Source organism: Balaenoptera musculus, chromosome 10 (assembly GCF_009873245.2).
Source record: "Balaenoptera musculus isolate JJ_BM4_2016_0621 chromosome 10, mBalMus1.pri.v3, whole genome shotgun sequence".
NCBI lineage: Eukaryota > Metazoa > Chordata > Mammalia > Artiodactyla > Balaenopteridae > Balaenoptera > Balaenoptera musculus.
In genome coordinates this window covers 33,208,961-33,232,456 of record NC_045794.1, presented here as the reverse complement: position 1 = coordinate 33,232,456, position 23,496 = coordinate 33,208,961, and the positions used below count along the sequence as shown (strand labels likewise).

The 23,496-nt window shown below is 37.4% G+C and overlaps 2 protein-coding genes across 12 annotated transcripts in view; one reads left to right on the top strand and one right to left on the bottom strand.

Moving 5' to 3' along the window:
- PPHLN1 (periphilin 1) overlaps positions 1-5,995 on the bottom strand; it is a 158,297-nt gene extending 152,302 nt beyond the window's left edge. For 4 of the 10 annotated variants that reach the window (XM_036864784.1, XM_036864787.1, XM_036864790.1 and 1 more), the window contains exon 1: positions 4,996-5,274. In XM_036864784.1, coding sequence (XP_036720679.1) covers positions 4,996-5,035 — 40 coding nt within the window. In that variant the 5' untranslated portion in view covers positions 5,036-5,274. Of the gene's footprint in view, positions 1-4,995; positions 5,275-5,435; positions 5,570-5,897 lie in introns of those variants that run through there. The other 6 variants (XM_036864789.1, XM_036864792.1, XM_036864794.1 and 3 more) reach the window with 5 other exon arrangements.
- A 31-nt stretch (positions 5,996-6,026) lies between these two features.
- On the top strand, positions 6,027-21,793 carry ZCRB1 (zinc finger CCHC-type and RNA binding motif containing 1). 2 transcript variants are annotated; one of them, XM_036864797.1, is made up of 8 exons: positions 6,027-6,203; positions 7,247-7,332; positions 10,367-10,395; positions 16,141-16,252; positions 16,603-16,710; positions 19,338-19,450; positions 19,546-19,621; positions 20,431-21,786. In XM_036864797.1, the coding sequence occupies exons 2-8, from the start codon at positions 7,249-7,251 to the stop codon at positions 20,560-20,562; spliced, it is 654 nt and encodes a 217-aa protein (XP_036720692.1). In that variant the 5' UTR covers positions 6,027-6,203; positions 7,247-7,248; the 3' UTR covers positions 20,563-21,786. The 2 variants fall into 2 exon arrangements, with proteins under 2 accessions (XP_036720692.1, XP_036720693.1); XM_036864798.1 differs by lacking the exon at positions 7,247-7,332 and having other exon boundaries at positions 6,034-6,203; positions 20,431-21,793.
- The last annotated feature ends 1,703 nt before the right edge of the window (positions 21,794-23,496 follow it).

Here is a 23,496-nt window from a genome sequence, read left to right as displayed (position 1 = left end):
TTCACGCTTTGAATCCACAGGCAAGGCAACAGAGAAAGATCTGTTTTTCATTTTATCTATAAGGTTATAGTAGCAGCTTAGACTACACAGAAACTCTGCACATTGCTCTAGCCAGCTTCCAGTATTAAATACACTCAGGATAAATAGCTTTCCCTCCTTCCCAAATGCATTCCTTTCACTCTTTATATTCATTCAGTAACTTTTTTTTTTTAATTTTTACTTTATTTTTATTTATTTATTTATTTATTTATTTATGGCTGTGTTGGGTCTTCGTTTCTGTGCGAGAGCCTTCTCTAGTTGTGGCAAGCGGGGACCACTCTTCATTGCGGTGCGCGGGCCTCTCACTATCGCGGCCTCCCTTGTTGCGGAGCACAGGCTCCAGACGCGCAGGCTCAGTAATTGTGGCTCACGGGCCCAGTTGCTCCGCGGCATGTGGGATCTTCCCAGACCAGGGCTCGAACCCGTGTCCCCTGCATTGGCAGGCAGATTCTCAACCACTGCGCCACCAGGGAAGCCCTCAGTAACTATTTTGATAGCAAACCATGGTTAGGAATTAGGTCACATTTGACCTCATGCTTTAGATGAGCCATAGGCCTTCGCACTGGCAATTCCCCACCCAGGATGCTTGTCTCCAAGTATCTGCATGGTTAACCTTTCAATGTCACCTCCAATGTCTTCTTAAAGTTATTTTTCTACCAGATCCCCCTAATCTTGCTGTTTTTTTTCACAGCACTAATCATCTAAGATACTATATAACTTTGATGTATATTATTGGTCCCTTGCTACTAGGAATGTGAACTATATGAAAGCAGGGATCTCTCTACATTGTTCACTGATTAATATTAAGCACCTAGAATAGTTTGCACAATGTATGTGCTCAGTATTCATGGAGTAAATCTATTAAAGCTGGTAACATGCCCCCTCTGGATAAATGATTCCCACGTCTCCACTTCCTTTCAAGAGGGTATCTCACAGCACCTCCAACTTCATATGCCAGAACAACTCTTCACACTTCTCAGAAAACTGCTTTATCTCCTGTGTTCCTCATTTTGGTCAATGACACTATATCAGATACCCAAAGGCCCAAATCAGAAACCTGAGTCACACAAGACCCAAAACTTTTCATATCTAAGTAACTAAATTCAGTTTTATCTACCACCTCAATATATAAGGCACATGTATCTCCACTTCCCTAACCCAGCTACCACTGTCTTTGTTCATATGCTCTTAATCTAGCCACTGGACTCCCTAACAGTAAAACACTGGTCTCCTTGCTTCTGATGTCACCTCTTCCACTCAGCAAACTGTAGCCAGAGTGTTCATTCTGATAAGACACCTTATTTTAAAATCTCTCAGTTATTCCCCATATCCTAAAGAATGAAGTCTCAGCCTAAACTTGAAAAAGCTTATTTATGACCTTGCTCCTACCATTCCAGCTTCACCTCCTACCAATTCCCCAACAGCCTCCAGAACCTCCAGACATAACAAACTACATCTTGTTCTGCAAGTGTGCCACTATTTCTCACCACCATATCATGGCATGCTTTTCTCCTGCCTAGAATATCTTTCTTCTACTTATTTGCCTTCACCCTCTACTCTTCCTTCAGGGTTCAGCTCAAATGTAAACTTTTCTTATATTCTCCAGAAAGAATAAAGTGTTCCTCCTTTGGGCCCCTTAAAGCGCCCTGCTATACTAGTGCTATGTAACATTATATTCAAATTACTTTCCTTCCTCTCCTCCCTCCCAAACTAAACACCACTGCAAAGGCAATGAATGTGTACCTTTCTTATTCCTGTTGCTTAGCACAGTAAAGGTACTTATTAAATATTGATCAAATAAATATATTATTCATATGACCACTGCGTGAGCCATTCTGAAGAACCTAAATATTAGTTTGTACCTTTTGGTTACTCAGAAAATTTCCAATGAGCACTATTAGATTATGGCTCCTATCACACTTCTCATGACACTAATGCCATTTCATTTTTGAGCAAAAGGTACCAATGAGAATCCTTTAGCTCTAGCACCTAAAGCAGTGATTCTCAACCCTGTCTGCATATTAGAATCATCTAAAGAGCTTTAAAAAAAATACTAATGCCTAGGTCTTGTCCTCTGAAGTCCCTATACAGTTGCCTGGGACATTTTTTTTAAATCTTAAACTTATCTTAGGATGAGATCCATTGATGTTAAAGCAAGGTAAACGTATTCCTGATATCCTAAATTAAAACAAGAAGTTTTTAAGTGTTGACTTGAACCTAAAAATTACATAATACTACTTCTACTTGAAAATGTTTAAAATTCCAGACATCTAAAACAAAAATGAATTTTAGAATATAAAGTCTGTGAAGAAAAAAAAATAACATTGGATGTCAATTAAAATGGTCAAAATAAAGAATCCACAGGAATTAATCATTGTTCAGTACCCAGGGAGAGATAAATGCAGGCAATGATACTTTAAAAAAAGCCAAGAAAATTTAATCTTGAGAGAGTGCTTAAATGTGGATGAACAACAGTCAATGGTAGAATCCAAGAAAACAGAAAGGAATTGGGGAAGATAAAACGTCCATGAGAAAGATACAAACGACCAGGGCAGAAGATTGGCATTGCAAAGGAGTGGGAAATGAGCCTGCATAGGTATTCAACAAGCTTTCATTTCCTCCCCTGAAGGAGATATTATCCCTCCCATTCCAGAAAAAAAAACACAGAGACTCTGAAAATCTCAAATCTCAGAGGCATACGGAGCCTGGAATCAGACTCAGGCCTGTATGACTTTAAAAACCAAGCCCTTTCCACCATATCACCTTGCTTCACAAAGCAAACAGGCAAGGACAGAGAAAACAAAATTCAAGGGCATTAAATGGCACAACAAAGCAAAAAAAACAGGGACTTGCCTGGTGGCGCAGTGGTTAAGAATCCGCCTGCCAGTGCAGGGGACACGGGTTTGAGCCCTGGTCCGGGAACATCCCACATGCCGCGGAGCAACTAAGCCCGTGTGCCACAACTACTGAGCTTGTGTGCTGCAACTACTGAAACCCGTGTGCCTAAAGCCCGTGCTCTGCAACAAGAGAAGCCACCACAATGAGAAGCCCGCGCACCACAATGAAGAGTAGCCCCCGCTCACTGCAACTAGAGAAAGCCCGCGCAACAACAGACCCAACACAGCCAAAAATAAATAAAATAAATAAATTAAAAAAAAATAAAGATACATGCCAACTAAATACTTAAAAAAGAAAAATGAGAAAAACTAGAGGAGGAGCTCCCTGTAGGCTTTTAAACCTAGAAATAAGGTGAGGGGGGAAAATGTCATTCCAAATGACATTAACCTGGCAGTATACACGAAGGACTGAAGGTGAAGAGGCTTGAGGAAAGGAGATCGCTGATTGCTTCATAACGAACAATAGAACTTAGTACTGTTAAAGTACTGCATTCTTTAGTAGTTTCACAAGTTACTTGACTTTTCACTGCTTTAAGGAAACTTCTTTTATGTAAGTATTAAATACTTAGTAGTAGATTCTTGATTGTTCATCATAAGTGATCAAGTAATGGAAATTACTCAAATAGGCAAAGTTTGTGTGTAATATTTTCAAATCTAAATCTTATTTCACATCTGGATGGAGTTTACAGTCTTTAGTGGTCAGCCTCCTTCCTGTCTTTTACCCTCCATTTCACCCTTAAAAAGGGATACTCAATTAACTTTGCTAATATGTCATTCATATCTGAAGTTTCCCTGATCAAGAACCCAAATAGTTTCTTATTAATTAACTGTAACAAATCCAAACATCTCTGCCCTTTACATGCCCCCTTCTACCATCTCACCTAAACTTCTGTTCTCTCAGAAAGGATCATTCATGCCTTCCTCCTCACTGTGTCACAAAGTAACAAACACTACCCTGGAGCTGTCTTATTTCCCAAACTGGAATACCTCTTTCCGTTCTCTCACTCAACTTCCAAACATCCATAGAGGCCCAGTTCAAAATCTATTATTCTCCAGAAAGCCCATTTCTGAACCCTACAACACTTACAAAAGATTCCATAACAATGACTGCGAAGCCACGTGTGACTTATGTTTGGCCCAGGTTTCTTTTTTTTTAATAAAACTTTAGTCCATTGACCACACTTAAAAACTGGAAGATAACCCTTTAAGAAACTATATTTCCAACTTTCCTTGAAAAAACTGGACACTCTGGCAACGCTGGGATCACACAGTCACACAGCCACAATCAGCTGTAGCTGAGTAGCAGCTGACGTCTTTTGAAAGATTTTTACATTTTAAAGTCAGGAGATGACATCAACCGCCTGACTTCTGAGGCTGTATCTGCAGCAACTGCAATGATTCAAGAAATACTTGACTGCCTGTTAGGCAGTGGAGTTACAAAAGTAAACAAGACAAATACAGTCCCTCCCCAAAAGCCTAGCTTAGTAGCAAAGACAAAGAGATAAGCAATCAGGATACATCCTATAAGTGCTACTAAAAGGGAAGTAGAGGGCACTTAGCACACAGCAAGGGTACCTAATTCTGTCTATGGGAAGTCAGGGAACACCCCTCAGAGAAATTGACTAAACTGAGATCTTTAGCAGGTATAGGAACTATCCAGAAAAAGGTAGGGTAGGGATCAGGAAAATCAAAGAACTTTTGCAAAGACGCTGACTGAAGAAAAAAGCATTAAGAAAGTGAAATCAGTTCCATATGGCTAGAGCCATGACTCACCCACAAACGCAGGTGTCAAGAGAAAGGGCTCAATTGAAAGGGTTGGAGGGAAAAAACAAGTGTTAGTTAGGGTCAGGAGACGTAAGAAAATTTCCATAAAGAGGCTGAGTAAGTAAAAGTTTGTTAAGCAAGGAAGAAAGGTTTCAGAGAGCACAGTTGTTGTGTTGAGGGGTGAAATGTGGAAGAAAAGTAGGGAGAAGCAGTGAAAGCCTAAATCAAGGCAGAGGGAGCGAGCACAAAGTAGCACGGGGATGGGGGTGTAGCATAGAAGACCAAAGGGGCTTACATCTTGGACGGTAACCAAGGATAACAGGGATGTGAAGCATGGCAGTTTTGGCTGGCCACAAGTTTGCCAAGAGAATTAGTCCCAGCGGTCCCCTGGTGGACGCGGAGGCATTCGGGCCTCTCAAAATTCTGCTGCGCCCTGGCTGGATTGCACTTCCGTCTCTCTAGAAGACATCGGCTTCAGTCTGGATGGATTGTGCAGGCTCCAGGAGAGGCTCTGAGTTCCAGGCTGCTGGCACGCAGGCTCCCAGGGAGTGGTTAGAGGCCTGGTCTGTGTGTGCTGGTGGGTAGAAGTTAAGTATAAACTACCTTGCATTATTTTCTGGTTTTTCTGTCGGAATGACGGGCCTGTTTACAGCCACTTGGGGAAAGAGCAGTGTGTGCCCATTATAGATTTACAGGAAGAAAAAAGGTGCCAAGAAAGTTAACATTTGTCCATACCAATACTCAGGATGAGTCATTCTGTGAATCCGAGTCTCCCCAGGTTGACCTTGTCTCCCCAACGAGACTGAGATATCCTCCAGAAAAAGGCCGCTTTACACTTTTTTGTAGCTCCCGAAGTGCCTATAACCGAACTGGGTACGTCGAACACATTCAGTAAATTTACCGACTTACTAACCGACCTCGGCTCATTGAAGTCACCTAGTTCAGTCCTCTTTTTGCATATTACGATGCTAAAGAAAAGCGAACCTGTATCACAGACTCAACACTTTCCTTTATTCCAAACTCCGCTGCGTCTCTCCACCCTCAACCGCAGGAGCAGAATCGTTGCACGATTCAAATGCAGCGGGAGACTCCAGGTTCCGCCGCGGAAAGGCCCGCCCGCCCGCGCCCTCCCCTCTTCCCGGTGTAGCAGCCCATGCCCATCCCCGTCCACCTCTCGGAAAGGTAAAATGCGCTCACCGACTCTGGGCCGCCGGGAGACCCCGTAAACGTAGTCGTCCACTCGCCGCCGCGCTCCCAGGGAGGCACTTCCGGCGCGCGCAAAGACGTCAGCAAAAGCGCCCGCCCCTAGACCCGCCTCCGGGGCTTGGGTCAAAGGAGATCCTGGAAGAGGCACTGCTGCTAACTTCTTGTCGCCGGCTCCTGACCCCTCCCAGGACCCGTGATGCCAAGGCAGCTGCAAGGGGCGACGAACAGTCGGGGTTGAGCCCCGAGTGAGCTGAGGGCTCGCGCTCTTCTAGTCTCCCGGGCCTGCCCCACCTGAAGGTAAACGCCTACCCAGCTGCGGCCTTTCTCCCTGCGGGCTCCTCCCCAGACCCAGCTGCCGGAAACATTTGCCCCTCTCTCCCGCCACCCTTTTTATTCCAGGACCTTTACTTTTACCTACCCTCGCCATTCTCACCAGAACGGCTAACGTGTGAAGAGTTTCAGTTGGAAGCTTTTAAAAAGCGACCTGTCGATAAAGTTGTCCCCCAAAACATCCCAAGCATCAAGCGGTTTTCCCATTACATCGCGAACTGGCACGCCTTAGAATCAGTATTTTGATATTTGTGATCGTAAATACACACCACACACACTTTTTAAATCGAAAATTTGAACTTGGTTGAGTCTGATATCATTTTCAGAGATAATTTGCTGACTTTGCTATATACGGTATGAAAATGAATTACAGATTATATTTGTAAACTGAAAAATACATATACAGGTCAATACCCTTCAGGGTACTGAAAACTATTACAATAATGAAATGTATCATTTCATAATTTAGCAATAATATGCAAAATTAGAGATTTGAAAGAACTTTTTTTACATCGTCAAAATGTGAGGCTGAAATTTCCTCTTAGCACCGCTCCAGAGAAAAATATTAAGACAACCAAAAAGTTACCCAGCCAAATTAGTGAAAATCAACAGCTAAGGTTCTTTCTGAGCTCCCAGGCTCTTTCTCTCGTGGGTAGTCAAGGTATTAGGCATATCTGAAAGCACTTTCTTGCTCTCAGCCTGAGGGGAGGTTAAGAGTAGCTTCAGAGTTTTTCCTTCATCTGTTTGAAACTCACCTCTCCACTCACGCCATATTCCATCACTGAAAGGGGTTAGTGTAAAGAATCTACTTGAAAGGAGGACCAGAAAACTCCTTTAAGTGGTGTCTGGAGAAAAGAAATTCCTTAATTCACCCAGCTGGAGTCAACGTTTCCTGAGTATTACTAAGAAGGAAAGTATATAAATTTGTCACTTGTCTATAGTATTGGTTTTACTTGGAATGAAGAATACCTGGTTTAGATTGCTTCTGGGTTGGTTTGTTTGTTTTTTAGAAATGAGTGGTGGATTGGCCCCAAGTAAAAGCACAGTGTATGTATCCAACCTGCCCTTTTCCCTGACCAACAATGACTTATACCGGGTAAGTTTTTGTATTAGTATTGTTATCTACTGAATTCTCTGTTTGAGATACAAATGTAGCTTCAGCAAACAGTTCTCTTAGGCAAAATTCATAATAAATACATTACAATGCACTTAAATCATTAATATCAAAGACCTCTATGGCAAACATAAGTAAGTGAAAAAAATTAGACACTTGTAATTTCCGAAGAGAATTCCCAGTGCTTTATAGAGGATAACAAGTTTTTTATAAACACAGAAGACACTACTAGCATAATGATGCTGATTTTTCCTGCTTGCTTACTTGGCTTTTGAAACTGGTAGTGGGGTGGAGGTTTTGGAGGAAGGGCTGATGGAAGCAAAACAGATCCCTTTCCTAATCCTCCAATTCTGAAAGTATATCTTAATTTATATATGTGGCAAAAACTTAACAGTTTAATAAAGTTTGTTTTCAATTCAGGATAGGGGTGATTGGAGGAGAAAAAAATCCCTGCCAACATCTTCTTTCACCTTGTTGCCTTACAGAGAACAAAATTTCCTTCTGTGCCTGTCCTGCAGATGGGTGGTTGAGAGGGACTGGTAGGAATGACATGAGTCCTCTCTACAAGTGTGCCCTCTTTTCTCTGCTACTTTGGGTAGATGTTAAATACAGTAGAGAGATGCTGCATAGGTGGTACATAGTACTTGATTAATTAAGATAGCTTGAGTCTCCAAGAACAGAGAAGAAAACAAACTTTAGTGTCCTTCCTTGTATCAAAATAGAGACATCTCTTTTTATTGAACACTTACTATATGCCAAGGCACACTTACAAGTACTAGGTACACATCAGTGAACAAAAAGATGAAACTCCCTTTTGGCATTCACAATGTAGCGAGATAGAGAAACAATTTGAAATATAAAAAATTCAGATGATGCTATTTGTTAGATACTAAGTTAATGCTAAGGTGTTAGGTGCTAAGGAGAAAAAATAAAGCAGGAAAGGAGGGTTAGTCAATGTTAGGTTGGGGGTGAAATTTTACTTTAGGAAGGTGACTTTCGATTAAGACATGAAGGAAGTAAGAGGCAGCGATGCAGCTGTCTAGGGGGGACAAGCATTTCAGGCAGACAGAGTAAATAAAGTGGAGAGAAGAGGAGGGGCAGTCAGAGGTAAGCCCATTCAGGGGTGCCTTATAGGGCTTGCACAGATAACGGTAAGGACTCTGAGTGAAATGAGAAGCCATTAGAAATGTTATGTAGAAAACTGTCTTTCATACAGATGGCCAATAGGCACATGAAAAGTTGCTAAACATAGCTAATTATTAGAGAAATGCAAATCAGAACTACAATGAGGTACGACCTCACACTGGTCAGAATGACCATCATTAAAAAGTCCACAAACAATAAATGCTGGAGAGGGTGTGGAGAAACGGGAACCCTCCTACGTTGTTGGTGGGAATGTAAATTGGTGCAGCCACTACGGAAAACAATATGGATGTTCCTCAAAAAACTAAAAATAGAGTTGCCATATGATCCTGCAATCCCACTGCTGGGCATATGTCCAGAAAAAACTATAATTTGAAATGATACATGCACCTCTATGTTCATAGCAGCACTGTTCACAATAGCCAAGACATGGGAACAACCTATATGTCTGTCAACAGATGAATGGATAAAGAAGATGTGAGATAGATAGATATACATACACACACACACACAATGGAATACTACTCAGCCATAGAAAAGAATGAAATAATGCCATCTGCAGCAACATGGATGGACCCAGAGATTATCATACTAAGTGAAGTAAGTGAGAAAGAGAGACAAATACCGTATGATATCACTTATATGTGGAATCTAAAATATGACACAAATGAACTTATCTACAAAATAGAAACAGACTCACAGCCATAGAAAACAGACTTGTGGTTGCCAAGGGGGAGGAGTGGTAGGGAAGGGATGGATTGGGAGTTTGGGATTAGCAGATGCAAACTATTATATACAGAATGGATAAAAAACACGGTCCTACTGTATAGCACAGGGAACTGTATTCAATATTCTGTAATAAACCATAATGAAAAAAATATGAAAAAGAGTATGCGTATATATATATATATATATATATATATATATATACATGTATATGTGTGTATATATACATATACACTTTGCTGTACACCAGAAACTAACACAACATTGTAAATCAACTATACTTCAATAAAGTAAATTTTTTTAAAAAAAGAAAATGAAAGGCAAACCACAAAAAAATAAAGAGAAAACTGTCTTTTTGGTCTTCAGAATTCAGTATTACTAACACTGCAATCCAGTTATACTATGTTCCATGGTTACACAACTTATAGAACTCAAGCATTTATTATTACTGATTACATACATTAATGTATTCTGAAAGACTTTTGTACGAAGCATTATATAATAAATAGGACCGGCTGAAACAGTAGAAGTAGATGAGATTGCTTAGAGTGAAGATGTAGATGTAAAAGGGAAGAAAGGGCCAACTGTAAAGTACCACCAACATATTATGGTGGGCAGATGGAGACTGATGGGAATGGATTTTTCATTATAGAAGCTTTTTTGTTTTATAAACAGTCTACGTAAGGGTTTGTCTTCTGACATAGTGATTGCTTGATGGGGTTGGGGGTAGGCCAGGAACAGTGATATTCCACAACATTGATAGTTGAAGCACAAGATTTCTCTGGCGCTATGGTGGGGTTGATAGTTGTCATGGATATACCACAGGAACACTCAGCTGTGCAATGTGTGTGGCTTCAATCTACCACATATGAAGAGTGTTTTTTTTTCTTCTGTCAGAAATTTAGGAACTAAGGCAAATACCTGTGACACCAGTAGCCAAAAAAAGAGTATTATGCTAGTCACTAAAAAAATATATCTTCTAGGGCTTGCCTTATACACCAGAGGCTAAAAATTTTCATAAACTACAACAAACAATGTGGTCAGTATATACAGCCTGAAAGTTTCATGTTTTCTTATGATTTTAAATTAAATTGCAAATTATTATGTGGAAATAATTATTGCAAATAATTATTATTATTTGTTTCAGATATTTTCCAAGTATGGCAAAGTTGTAAAGTAAGTATATCAGATTTTGAAACTTCATTTAAAAGTCTATCGGAATTTACTTCTCCATTATTTTCTTAATGGAAGTAGATTTACTATTTTTTATAAAACAGATATTTGATATAAAAAAGAAATAAAAATACTACTGTTAACATTTTATGTATATTTCAGTAATTTTTTAATATACATAAATATCTATAGGCAAGTTTTAAAAGACAATTCTATACATGCAATTTTGCTGTCTTTTTTTTAACTTGACATATCGTAAATATCTTTCCATGTACTATATAGATACATCCTTGTATGTAATGATTTCATGGTATTCCTTTATATGGCTTAATTTATTTAAATAATATAATTTTGTACCATATTACTAAGAACTAAAACTGATCCTGTTATCCAATATAAGACATAAGTTAAAGGCTCTGATTAAATATATATTTTAGGTACTAGGAGGTGTGTTATCAAGTATACTATAAATGGATTATTATTTGTCAAACAAATAGAATATAAAAACAAACACAGTTGACTCTTGAACAATGCAGGGTTAATGAGAGTATAAAGTAAAAGCAAGATAGTGTTATTCTATCTTACAACTAATAATATGTTCTGGTATAAATTTAAAGTCGTACTTAAAATCCCAAGAATTTAGAGCATATTTATCTTGCCTAGTTGTTTTTCTTTTAGCTTTGACAAATGGATGTTAAACAGTTGAAGTTCATCTGCATCCTGAGGTTAACTTCTTTTAAACTTACTTCTCTATTAAAAAACCATCAAAAATGCTACTAGGTCTTCAGAATTTCAAACAGTGATCATTATCAATCAGAACACTAATAATGATGATATGTAACAATGAACACATAAATACACTATGCATTGTTCTAATATCTTTACATAAATTATCTCATTAAAGTCTCACAACTACCTTTTAAGGTAGCTACTGTTATTATCCTGATATTATAAATGACAAAACTGAAGCACACAGTAAACCTAAAATCATATTGCTGGTTAGCAGTGGAGCCAAGGTTTGAATCCAATAGTTTGATTCCAGCCTATTCCTTTAACCTTTACCTTTTCTTGATTTTTCCCTGTCAGAATCGCTGAATGAATTTCCGTACAAATACATAATTATAAGCCATGAGAATGCTATGAAGTTAGACACAGAGTTATAAGCACCTATAAACAGGGAAGACCTGATCTAGGCTAGAGAGTCAGGGTAGATTTACCTAAGTCATTATCCTTTGAGTTGAAACCTAGAGGCTGAGTAAGAGTTAAGTAGGTTAAAAGAATGGGAGGAACATTTCAAGTAGAGGGACTTGCTTGTGCAAAGGCCCTGTGGCAAGAGAAAATAAAGCAAGATCAAGAAACAGAAAGAAGGCCAGTGTGGCTTGAGATGAGTGAGCAAGAGGGAGAAAGCACAAGACAGGTCCAGAGATGGAAGCAGGTTCCTCTAAGGACACCAAGAATCCATTAAATAATTTTAAGTGAGGGAGTGACATGATCTGAATTTTTAGAAGCTTATTCCATCCAGCTTCAGTGTAGAGATTGGATTGGAGGGGAACAAGAGCAGATGCAGGGAGACCAGTCAAAAGATATAACAATAGCCCAGGGGAGAAATTTGGACTAAGATGATACAGGTGGAGAGGTAAAGACTGGTCAGATTTGAGAGATCATTAGGCAGGAAAATGGGTAATACTTAGTGATATACTTACTTTGTATGTAAGGGTTGGGTGAGCGAGAAGGAGGTGTTATGGATGACACCCAGGTTTCCCAGAATAGTGTCTGCTTCACTTCATGTGCTTAAATGAGTACATCATCTACCTTATATCAGGAAATGGTACCACCATCTAGCTTTTTTCCCATGCTAGAGACATGGGAATCATCCTAGGTTTGTCCTTTTAAATCCTTGCTGAAATTATTTTTCTGTTACCGTAGAAGGTACCTCTATCAAAGTAATGTATTTTAATTGGTTTATAGGTCTTTCTCCACCTCTAGACTGTAAGCCTTTTCCTGGGGATAAAAACCTGTCCTATTGCCAGTGCTTAGTACCTGTGCTTGAGGCTAATGGAAAGACTGAATGGCCACATGAACAAACAAATGGATGCACGCTTTTGAGAAACTGCTTTCCCATTTGTATCTGTCTTTTTGTTTTAACATATTGAGGTAGGATTAATAGGGGTTACAGAAACAATCTTAAAGAAGATTTTTATATCAAAACAGGTGAGATGAAAGGAACATTTTATAGATAAAGCTTAGAGAGGTGCCTGGCAAATAATAGAGTAAAAATTCCATCACATGTATCCAAACGTAAAGATTTGTGATCACTGCAAAAATAAATTTTTTGAATAGGGGAGGTGAGGCCTTGTTTATACAGAGATTTCAGTAGAGACAAGCAGAAAAGCAAGGAGAAGAAATTATTTCCAGTTAAGAACTGATACATTCTGAACCCTGAAGAAGGAGTGAAATTTTAATGGGCAAAACATTGAGATTTGAAAGCGGATAGAAGCCATATGAACAGAGGCACCAGTTTAGGGGAAGTTCAGGCCATGCTCCATGAACACTGAGTGCCTTCTTGTGGCTAGACCTCATAGTTTGCAAGTGAGGAGCAGTGAAAGATGAGGGAAATGGGAGCCATAATCATGAAGGATATTGATTGCTGGACCAAAGAATAGGCAACTTGAAGAACAAAGATTTTTGAGCAAAGGAATAAGTGATTTTATTTACTCCTCAAGTAGAAGACTTTTCCACTAGCAGATGAGCGTAAATTAGCATCAAGGGAACCAGTAAGAATAGATTATGGAAACAGTAGTGCCACCGTGGACAAGAAAAAAAGCAGTGGGAATGGAAAAGAGAGGACAGATGAAAGAGATCATTAGCTGAGTATGACCTAGAAAGCTAACACTTCCAAATAGTACTTTCAAAAAAATGATTTATGACTTTAACTGACATCACAACATTATGAAATTTTTAAAAAGTTAAAGTAACTATCTTACTTTATACTCCTTTCAAAATTGGTTAAAAACTTTCCTGTTTATGCTAACTGGTGTGGCTTTGAAGAAAACCAGCCTAAAAAAAAAAAAAAAAAAAAAAAAAAAAAGAAAACCAGCCTAAACTTGAGCTGCGTCAAGTGCTTGACTTCTCTTCCTTCCTTCTAAGCCCAATGAATAAACAGATGCAGCCTTTTGAGAAAGTAAACCATTTTTGTTGCCCATTTTTCCCTAAATTATTGTAACATATATTTTTTAATGAAATAAGACATCACTTCTCTTAATATAGTGGCATCTTTTTACCAATTTCATTCCAATGACTCTATAGGTACCTAATCCCAAATCCAAATAAAATAAATTTCAATATGTGAAATGTAATACTAAATCAAATTTCTGTTTATTTATTCATTCATTTTCTCTTGTCTGTTTTCCTGTTAATTCAGTTTTTAGAAAATTGTTAAGCTTTGTCTTAGAGCTTTGTCTCTTTTTTTGCTATTTGGAAATAATTTCAAATTTATAAGTTACAAAAATAGTACAAAGAACATCAAAATATCCCTTGCCCAGATTCTTCACTTATTAACATTTTATCCCCATTTACTTTATCATTTGCACTCTCTCCCCAATGTGTGTGCATGTATGGGGGGCTGTGTGTGTGTGTGTGTGTGTGTGTATATATATATATATATATATATATATATATACACACACACACACACACACCCATATGAGTATGTCTATATATATGTGTATACATACACACACACAATTTGTTTTTGTGAGTCATTTGAGGCTGTTATAAACATCATCACCCTTTACTCCTAAATACTTCAGTGTGTATTTCCTAAAAATACAATAGGGTTATATGTTATATAACCACAGTACAGTTACCAAACTCATAAATTTATCCTGATACAGTACTTTTGTTGAATCAGTCATCCACGTTCCAGTTTTGTCCGTTGACCCAATAATGTCCCACATAGAATGTTTTGCCTCTAGTACAGAATCCAGTCTAGAGTTAGGTGTTATTTTAACTGTCCTATCTTTTCAGCCTCCTTTAATCTGGAACATTTATAAATAATATAGCTCTAACCCATCTTTTTTTCCCCTCATTTTGTGTTTTCCTGATGTTGCCTCATGATTATATGGTGGTTATGTATTCTTGGCTGGTATACTCTCTGGGTGATGTGTTCTGAGGGTGTCACATCTGGATTCATACAGCATGCATCTGTCCCTCATTAGTGATATTAATTTTGATCACCCAGTCAAGATGTTAACCAACTTCTCCACTGTATGATTACTTTTTTTCCCTTTGCAACTAAGAAGCAGTCAGTGGGAGACACTCTTAAGACAATGTAAACATCCTATTCCACATAAAAATTTCATTTTAGACATAGCATTTGTTGATAATTCTTGCCTGATGCAGTACCATGATTGTTGCAAATGGTGATTTTCCAACTCTAGCACTCCCTATACATTCACCAGTCATCCCTTGGCATTCAGCAGCTCTCCTTTCTCCCCCTTTTATTTATTATCAGTATGGACTTATGAATTCCTTTTTTATGTGGTTTATAATTCATTACTGTATTTAATTATTTTGGTACTCAGACTGTCCTAGATTTGGCCAATGGGTGCTCCCTCCAACTGGCTTCTCTGTTCTTGTGCCATGCCCCATCATTACTTTTTTTTTCAAGTACTCCCTTTCTTTTTTTTTTATTTATTTATTTATTTATTTATTTTTGGCTGAGTTGGGTCTTTGTTGTTGCACGTGGGCTTTCTCTAGTTGCGGGGAGCATGGGCTACTCTTCTTTGCAGTATGCAGGCTTCTCATTGCGGTGGCTTCTCTTGTTGTGGAGCACGGGCTCTAGCCGTGCGGGCCTCAGTAGTTGAGGCTCATGGGCTGTAGAGCGCAGGCTCAGTAGTTGTGGCGCACGGGCTTAGCCGCTCCGCAGCATGTGGGATCCTCCCGGGCCAGGGCTCGAACCCATGTTCCCTGAATCGGCAGGCGGATTCCCAACCACTGCGCCACCAGGGAAGCCCCAGTACTTCCTTTCTGGCATAACAAGATGTTCCAAGTTCATCTTGTACATACCCTATCCCAGCCTTGGAGTCAGCCATTTCTCCAAAGAGCCCTGTTGAATATTTTCTTAAACTGTATTTAATGACATATGATGAGCGAGGACCACAGGACTAGGCATGGGTAAAGCATCAGGAGAAAGAACAGGCTCTGTGCTCTTATGACCATCCCTACCACTTACGTACCTTGGGTAGTATGGCTAAGAAGCACAGAAATGGAGATTCTTTAAAAGAATATTAAGATTATAGTTATGTTCTAACACCTAGAAAAAAATAATTTGAGTAAATCACTTTACTTTTTGGGTAGAAGAGAACATCTCAGTTTTGTTTTGTTTTTTTTTTTTCCTGCAGAGTGAGGGAGTCAGTAGAGAAGAGAAAGTATGCTTACTCCTCAAGATTCCATTGTCTCTAATCTCTTCATCCTTCAACCTCTGATTAATGTTAGATTTATCAGATACTCCTAATCATAGCTGTGTTCACTTGTGTGAAATCAGTATCACACTTTCCCATTTCCATTCTTCTTGATATCCCATGACTTTGAAGAGTTAGCTGTTTGTCAAATATATTAATTTCCTTGCTTATTCTATAAATGTTTTATTAACCCTTTTTGACCACTTGAGTTTTTCAAGTATTTATTCATATATTTTGTTTATTGCTGCCTCATTATTTTTAACTGGCTATTTGTTTATGCTTTAAGGGTTACTATAATGAAAGATAAAGATACCAGGAAGAGTAAAGGGGTTGCATTTATTTTATTTTTGGATAAAGACTCTGCACAGAACTGTACCAGGGCAATAAACAACAAACAGGTAAGCCATTCATTCCCAACAAGGTTTTTAACCAAAAGCCTTTGTGCTTATCCAGGCTAAAAATGTGGGGATGAGGGGATGGTCACGTCTGATGGATATCAGTAGGTCCTGAGGGTATTTAACTTACAGAAAAGAGGTCAAAACTGTACTGGGTTCCCAAAACACTGGTATAATATAAGGAATAAAAGTCTATTCTACAGGAAAGAATTTGTCATACCTAAGTGGGCAATTGCTAAAATAATCTAAAAAATAAAATGGAATTGAAGGTTTGAGGAAATGGGATCCAATAACTGTAGTTTTAGGTTTCAGTGAAATACATCCTTCTGCATTTGCATTTTTCTCTGTTCTAGTTATTCGGTAGAGTGATAAAAGCAAGCATTGCTATTGACAATGGAAGAGCAGCTGAGTTCATCCGAAGACGAAACTACTTTGATAAATCTAAGTGTTATGAATGTGGGGTGAGTATACCTAAAACAGTATAATTTTCCATAGTTTACTTGAAGTATTTTTCACATCAGTGTTTTATTTGTGTTCTCCAAGACTTCTGGATGGCTAAAATCGGGTTATGAAAGTTTTACTTTGGGACTCTAGACTCATGTAAGTAAACTCAATTGAAATGTTGTATGTAAAGTTAACCTGAGTTGGGTAATATAGGGTGGTATTTTCTCCAGTTTCCAAACCTTTGAAAGTTGTTAGATTAAAAAGTTTAAGACTAATTACTTACATTATTGTCTGAAAGATTTTAGTGACCCATAAATTTTTGTGTTTCTATAACATTTTGCCAATGATTAAGTATCACAGGTCAGTAAAAACATTATGATATGACCCATCCTCTGTGAGATATTGTTTTGAAAAGTCTTCCCTCCTGTTAGTACTGCTGATAGTTCAGGAGCTGAACTATACCCAGATTTTCTTATCTAGTTCTCATCATCTGTTGTTATCCATTTAAACTTTGGGTGATTAGGAGAGATGTATAGCCACAACACAACTTTGCCCAAGGCCCATAGTTGTATCAAGAGAATTTCAGTCTGGGTTTGTTGCTGCCTATTTCTAAAATGTCTTTATATATACTAAAAAAGCAGGATCCCAGAGGTTAATGGTGAGCTTTCTACTGAAGAGAAGATTACTGGGAGACATTGTCCTGACTACATGATCATATGGAAAAATAGAAGGAAATGTGTTGGGGTCCTTTCCCCAGTGCCACTCACTCCCCCTCAAAAATATATACATATACAGACAGATGGGTGGGTGAATAGATAGATGGATAGATGGTTGGAAAGAGAGAGCAAGCAAGGCACTGGGTACATTCTGTCAATTTTTATGATTCTGACACCTAAGTTAATGTTTCAAAACCTGTGTTCCAGAGTCCATCATAAAAAAGAAAAAAAAGAAAGGAAAGGAGGGTGGAGTTGTTATGGTCAGATAGATAAGTATATATCCACATATTCACAGTAAATATTAAATTATCCGAGAACTCCTGGATGAATCTGTTAATCTGTCTTTTTGGTTTGTGGATCCATAGATTTGTCATATTATACTTAGTACATTATAATATTTCTTAAAACTCCCCCTGCAAAAATCTGTTTACGTTTATTTTAGCCTGATTTTTCCCAAAGCTATTTCACTATTAAACCCCTGCCCCCGTTTTTTTTTTTTTTGTATGGGATATGTTAACAGTTTTTGGTATACCATTATTCCAGAAACAGTTTGAAAAATGGTTCTCTGAGTACATCCTCTCAGCAGTTCATTAACAATAACACCTCTTGGGTTCAGCCATGTCCCCAGGTATACAAAGTACACAGTCTATTTGATGCTTTGTAAAATATACCTGAAAAGCATGATTATTTTTCTCTTCTGTTGTTCTAATCCTGGCTCAGCCTCTCCGCACACCCTCATTCTCACATATTACTTCTAAAGGTATTTTGGTAAGCCAATACACAGATTCATTGTCTCGTTTTACAACTCAAACCATGTTATGGCTCATTATAATGTTACGGCTAGTCCAGCACTGTCAAATACAAACATATGCAAGCCACAGATTTAATTATAAATGTTCTAATAGCCACATTAAAAAAAATAAAGAGGGTAAAAACTTAATATATTTTAATTCAAAATATTTTCATTTGAATTATGTAATTAAAATTTTTTTAAATTATAATATTTTACATTTTTTTCATACTGTCTTCACAGTCCAGTATGTATCAGTTCAGACACATTCTCAGTAACCACAAGAGAATTATAGCTAGTGGCTACCATAAGTGGACAGTGCAGGTATAATCTAGATATGAAAGAAGCAAAATGAAATTAATTGATAGGAAAAGTGAGGAAGACTTTAAATTTTCCATTTGTTTTTAAAAGAAAATGTTCAGCAACATCTTGGAAGTTAGGAATAGTTTTGTCCCCATTTTATCATAATAACTTAAAATTTTTACAACTAAGGTAGATGGTCCATTTACATTTTGAATTATTTTATATCCTGAATCTTCAGATTTAAAATGTTTGAAGGGAGAAAACTTCTTTTACTCTTAGTGAAATGACTAAAATACTTCCTTATTGGGAGTTATGATATCATAATCTCTTCTAAATATTAAAGTAATGGGTTTTAATTTCTTTGTGTATATTCCCTGTGTGACAATATTCTTTTTTTTAATTAATTTACTTATTTATTTATTTATTTTTGGCTGTGTTGGGTCTTTGTTGCTGTGCGCGGGCTTTCTCTAGTTGCGGCAAGCGGGGGCTACTCTTCATTGTGGTGCGCGGGCTTCTCATTGCGGTGGCTTCTCTTGTTGCAGAGCATGGGCTCTAGGCACACGGGCTTCAGTAGTTGTAGCTCGCAGGCTCAGTAGTTGTGGCGCACGGGCTTAGTTGCTCTGCAGCATGTGGGATCTTCCCAGACCAGGGCTCAAACCCGTGTCCCCTGCGTTGGCAGGCGGATTCTTAACCACTGTGTCACCAGGGAAGCCCCTGTGTGACAGTATTCTTTCTTAAGTTCTAAAACATTTTAGTCTTAAGGAACCACCAAGTTTTCTGTTAATAACACAACAAATGTAATATTTCTCCTTTCCTTTCTAATGGGAAACAAAAGGAAAGTGGACACTTAAGTTATGCCTGTCCTAAAAATATGCTTGGAGAACGTGAACCACCAAAGAAGAAAGAGAAAAAGAAAAAAAAGAAAATTCCTGAACCAGAAGAAGAAATGTATGTATATCCACTCTTAGAAATACATCATTGTGTAGCTTCTGTCTCTTTCCTGTTGATTAAGTGCATGCTGATTTTTTTTTTTAATAATTTAGTGAAGAAGTAGAAGAAAGTGATGATGAAGGGGAAGATCCTGCTCTTGACAGCCTCAGTCAGGCCATAGCTTTCCAGGTACTGAACAGTTCTCTTCTAAGGCACCACGCCATAGCTGCCTGGAGTTCATAGTTTTATATTCCTTGCTTACTTTACTACTCATCTCCTGATGGCAACCTCTGTCTTCCCCTTTGCCCCTAAACTTTAGGAGATAGGCTCTTTCTTTAAGGTCTTTAGAACAGTGTGGTGGAAAAGTGCCTATCGGTTCTTTCTAGATTTTAAGGGCCCCACAACACTGTTACTGTCTTAATCTGTTTTCATTATAGAATTGAACAGAACTATTTGATTCAAGTGAATTTAGCCCAATGGAAAAGATTTTATTAAATCGAAGATACTGTTTTAAAAGAAGCTTCATTTTAAAACAAAACCAAAAACATATTTTTGACCGTTAAGGGTCCTAATACAAGTATACGAAACATTTTTTGAAGAAGGGTGTATAACTTCCTGATTTTATATAACCACTTGTTTTAATGTAGTTGATAAATTGTAAATGCATACATCAATTTATTTTTTCCTTTTAGTTAACTAATGTCGTATTTTATGTAACATTCCCACATCCAACAGGGATGACAAGTAGGCTTCATTTCATATGCCTGTTAATTAGTAGAACTTGTCTAAAATAATTTTGCTTAAAATGGTAAGACTGGGACAAAACTTGGGGGCAGGGGAATGGCATCTTAATGGAGTAGAACTGTCTGCACGGCTAGGAGGGTAGAGAGTGCTGGCACTTGTGATGTATGTTTTGCCATGTTTTGAATCACTGGACTATAAGTAATATTAAACAGATTCCTGATTTTGTTTTGTTTGTTTTCTGAACCACATTACAGCAAGCCAAAATTGAAGAAGAACAAAAAAAATGGAAACCCAGTTCAGGGGGTCCCTCAACATCAGATGATTCAAGACGCCCAAGGATAAAGAAAAGCACATATTTCAGTGATGAGGAGGAACTTAGTGATTAAAATTATATATATTATGTCAATATCATTAAAAAAATTTTTTAAATCTTGGAGTACCAAGTTCCATTGGGACTAATGATTACTTTTAGAATTTGACCATAAGAACACTTAGTATCAAATAGTTTTTTTACTTTAAAATAGTTCATAGGAAATTGAAAAGTAATTTTAAAGTATCATGTTTATCTTGCATCAAGATTTGCTAATAATCATTAATCTTGAAAACAGTTCATTTGAATAAAAAAAGAAAACTTAATACTATCATAATAATGCTATTGTCATCCCAAGAAAAAAGGTAGATAAGTAAAAAGATTTGTTTGAGAAGTTCATTATAAAAGTTTATTCATGATTGGCTTATTTGAGGACTTTTGAAATAAATTTCATCTTTAAAACAAAAACCTCTTAAAGACTGAAAAGGTTGAATGATTTATTGTTATTAATGTTAATAAAAATTTCTCAAGAGAATTTTATTTTTAAATGTAGGTGTTTTTCTCATCTTATTTCTTTTAGCTTTATCCCAATCTGGATACATTGTAATTACCCATAAAATTTAAAGTAAAGTAGCTCTCAAAGGCTTGTAACCAAAGAGCAGTAATTTGTCCTTTGGCACAAAGTTCCATTCCCCAAAAACAGCCAGCTTCTATATTTGTGTCTTTTCACATGTACATACATCTTGCTAAATAAAATGCATATATTTCTGCCACTTAATCCATAAAAGGATGAAGGAAGACTTTTCAATCTCCTGTACTCCCCTCTGCCCTCCTTCACCTTCCCAACATGGCTATGTTAAAATTTTTGGTTAAATCCATATTTTATTGTTTTTATTTTAGGACCATTGAAATACTGTACACTTCAGAGCTAATGAGTGTGCTATGATTACATTTTTCCTAGAGTTAATAATTGCCTTATTTTTTTCATGTATTATATTTCTTTGTATTTATGACTGAAGCTTCCCATACCTTTTGCAGATGGTTATATGGGAATGGGATTATGGAGCCTTTAATTTTCTACTTTCTCTATTTCTGTACTATTGAATGCTTTTTAAAAGAACATCTATTTATTAGTTTCTTAATTACTAAAAGCAATAAAAATATTTCCACTTTGAAAACTATAAAGGCAATGAAAGTGTTAACCCCTCACCAGCAAAATATCTTCTAGATCTCAGGAGACCAGACAAAAAGATTGAATGCTGGACTCTATTTTCTGTTTCACCCATTAATTCATCAAATTTAAAGCAAAGAAAAAAATTGGGAAAAAACATGCTACAAAATATAGAAAAGTTTATATGAATACCTTAAAACAGAATAGAAAATGAGCTAGTAATGATGAAAAACACAATAAATGAAATTAAAAATACTCTAGATGGGATCAATAGCAGAATAACTGAGGCAGAAGAAAGGATAAGTGACCTGGAAGATAAAATGGTGGAAATAACTACTGCAGAGCAGGATAAAGAAAAAAGAATGAAAAGAACTGAGGACAGTCTCAGAGACCTCTGGGACAACATTAAATGCACCAACATTCGAATTATAGGGGTCCCAGAAGAAGAAGAGAAAAAGAAAGGGACTGAGAAAATATTTGAAGAGATTATAGTTGAAAACTTCCCTAATATGGGAAAGGAAATAGTTAATCAAGTCCTGGAAGCACAGAGAGTCCCATACAGGATAAACCCAAGGAGAAACACGCCAAGACACATATTAATCAAACTGTCAAAAATTAAATATAAGGAAAACATATTAAAGGCAGCAAGGGAAAAACAACAAATAACACACAAGGGAATCCCCATAAGGTTAACATCTGATCTTTCAGCAGAAACTCTGCAAGCCAGATGGGACTGGCAGGATATACTTAAAGTGATGAAGGAGAAAAACCTACAACCAAGATTACTCTACCCAGCAAGGATCTCATTCAGATGTGATGGAGAAATTAAAACCTTTACAGACAAGCAAAAGCTGAGAGAGTTCAGCACCACCAAACCAGCTTTACAACAAATGCTAAAGGAACTTCTCTAGGCAAGAAACACAAGAGAAGGAAAACACCTACAATAACAAACCCAAAACATTTAAGAAAATGGGAATAGGAACATACATATCGATAATTACCTTAAATGTAAATGGATTAAATGCTCCCACCAAAAGACACAGGCTGGCTGAATGGATACAAAAACAAGACCCATATATATGCTGTCTACAAGAGACCCACTTCAGACCTAGAGACACATACAGACTGAAAGTGAGGGGATGGAAAAAGATATTCCATGCAAATGGAAATCAAAAGAAAGCTGGAGTAGCAACTCTCATATCAGACAAAATAGACTTTAAAATAAAGACTATTACAAGAGACAAAGAAGGACACTATATAATGATCAAGGGATCGATCCAAGAGGAAGGTATAACAATTGTAAATATTTATGCACCCAACATAGGAGCACCTCAATACATAAGGCAAATACTAACAGCCATAAAAGGGGAAATTGACAGCAACACAATCATAGTAGGGGACTTTAACACCCCACTTTCACCAATGGACAGATCATCCAAAATGAAAATAAATAAGGAAACACAAGCTTTAAATGATACATTAAACAAGATGGACTTAATTGATATTTATAGGACATTCCACCCAAAAACAACAGGATACACATTTTTCTCAAGTGCGCATGAAACATTCTCCAGGATAGATCATATCTTGCGTCACAAATCAAGCCTTGGTAAATTTAAGAAAATTGAAATTGTATCAAGTATCTTTTCCGACCACAACGCTATGAGACTAGATATCAATTACAGGAAAAGATCTGTAAAAAATACAAACACATGGAGGCTACACAATGCACTACTTAATAACGAAGTGATCACTGAAGAAATCAAAAAATACCTAGAAACAAATGACAATGGAGATACGACGACCCAAAACCTATGGGACGCAGCAAAAGCAGTGCTA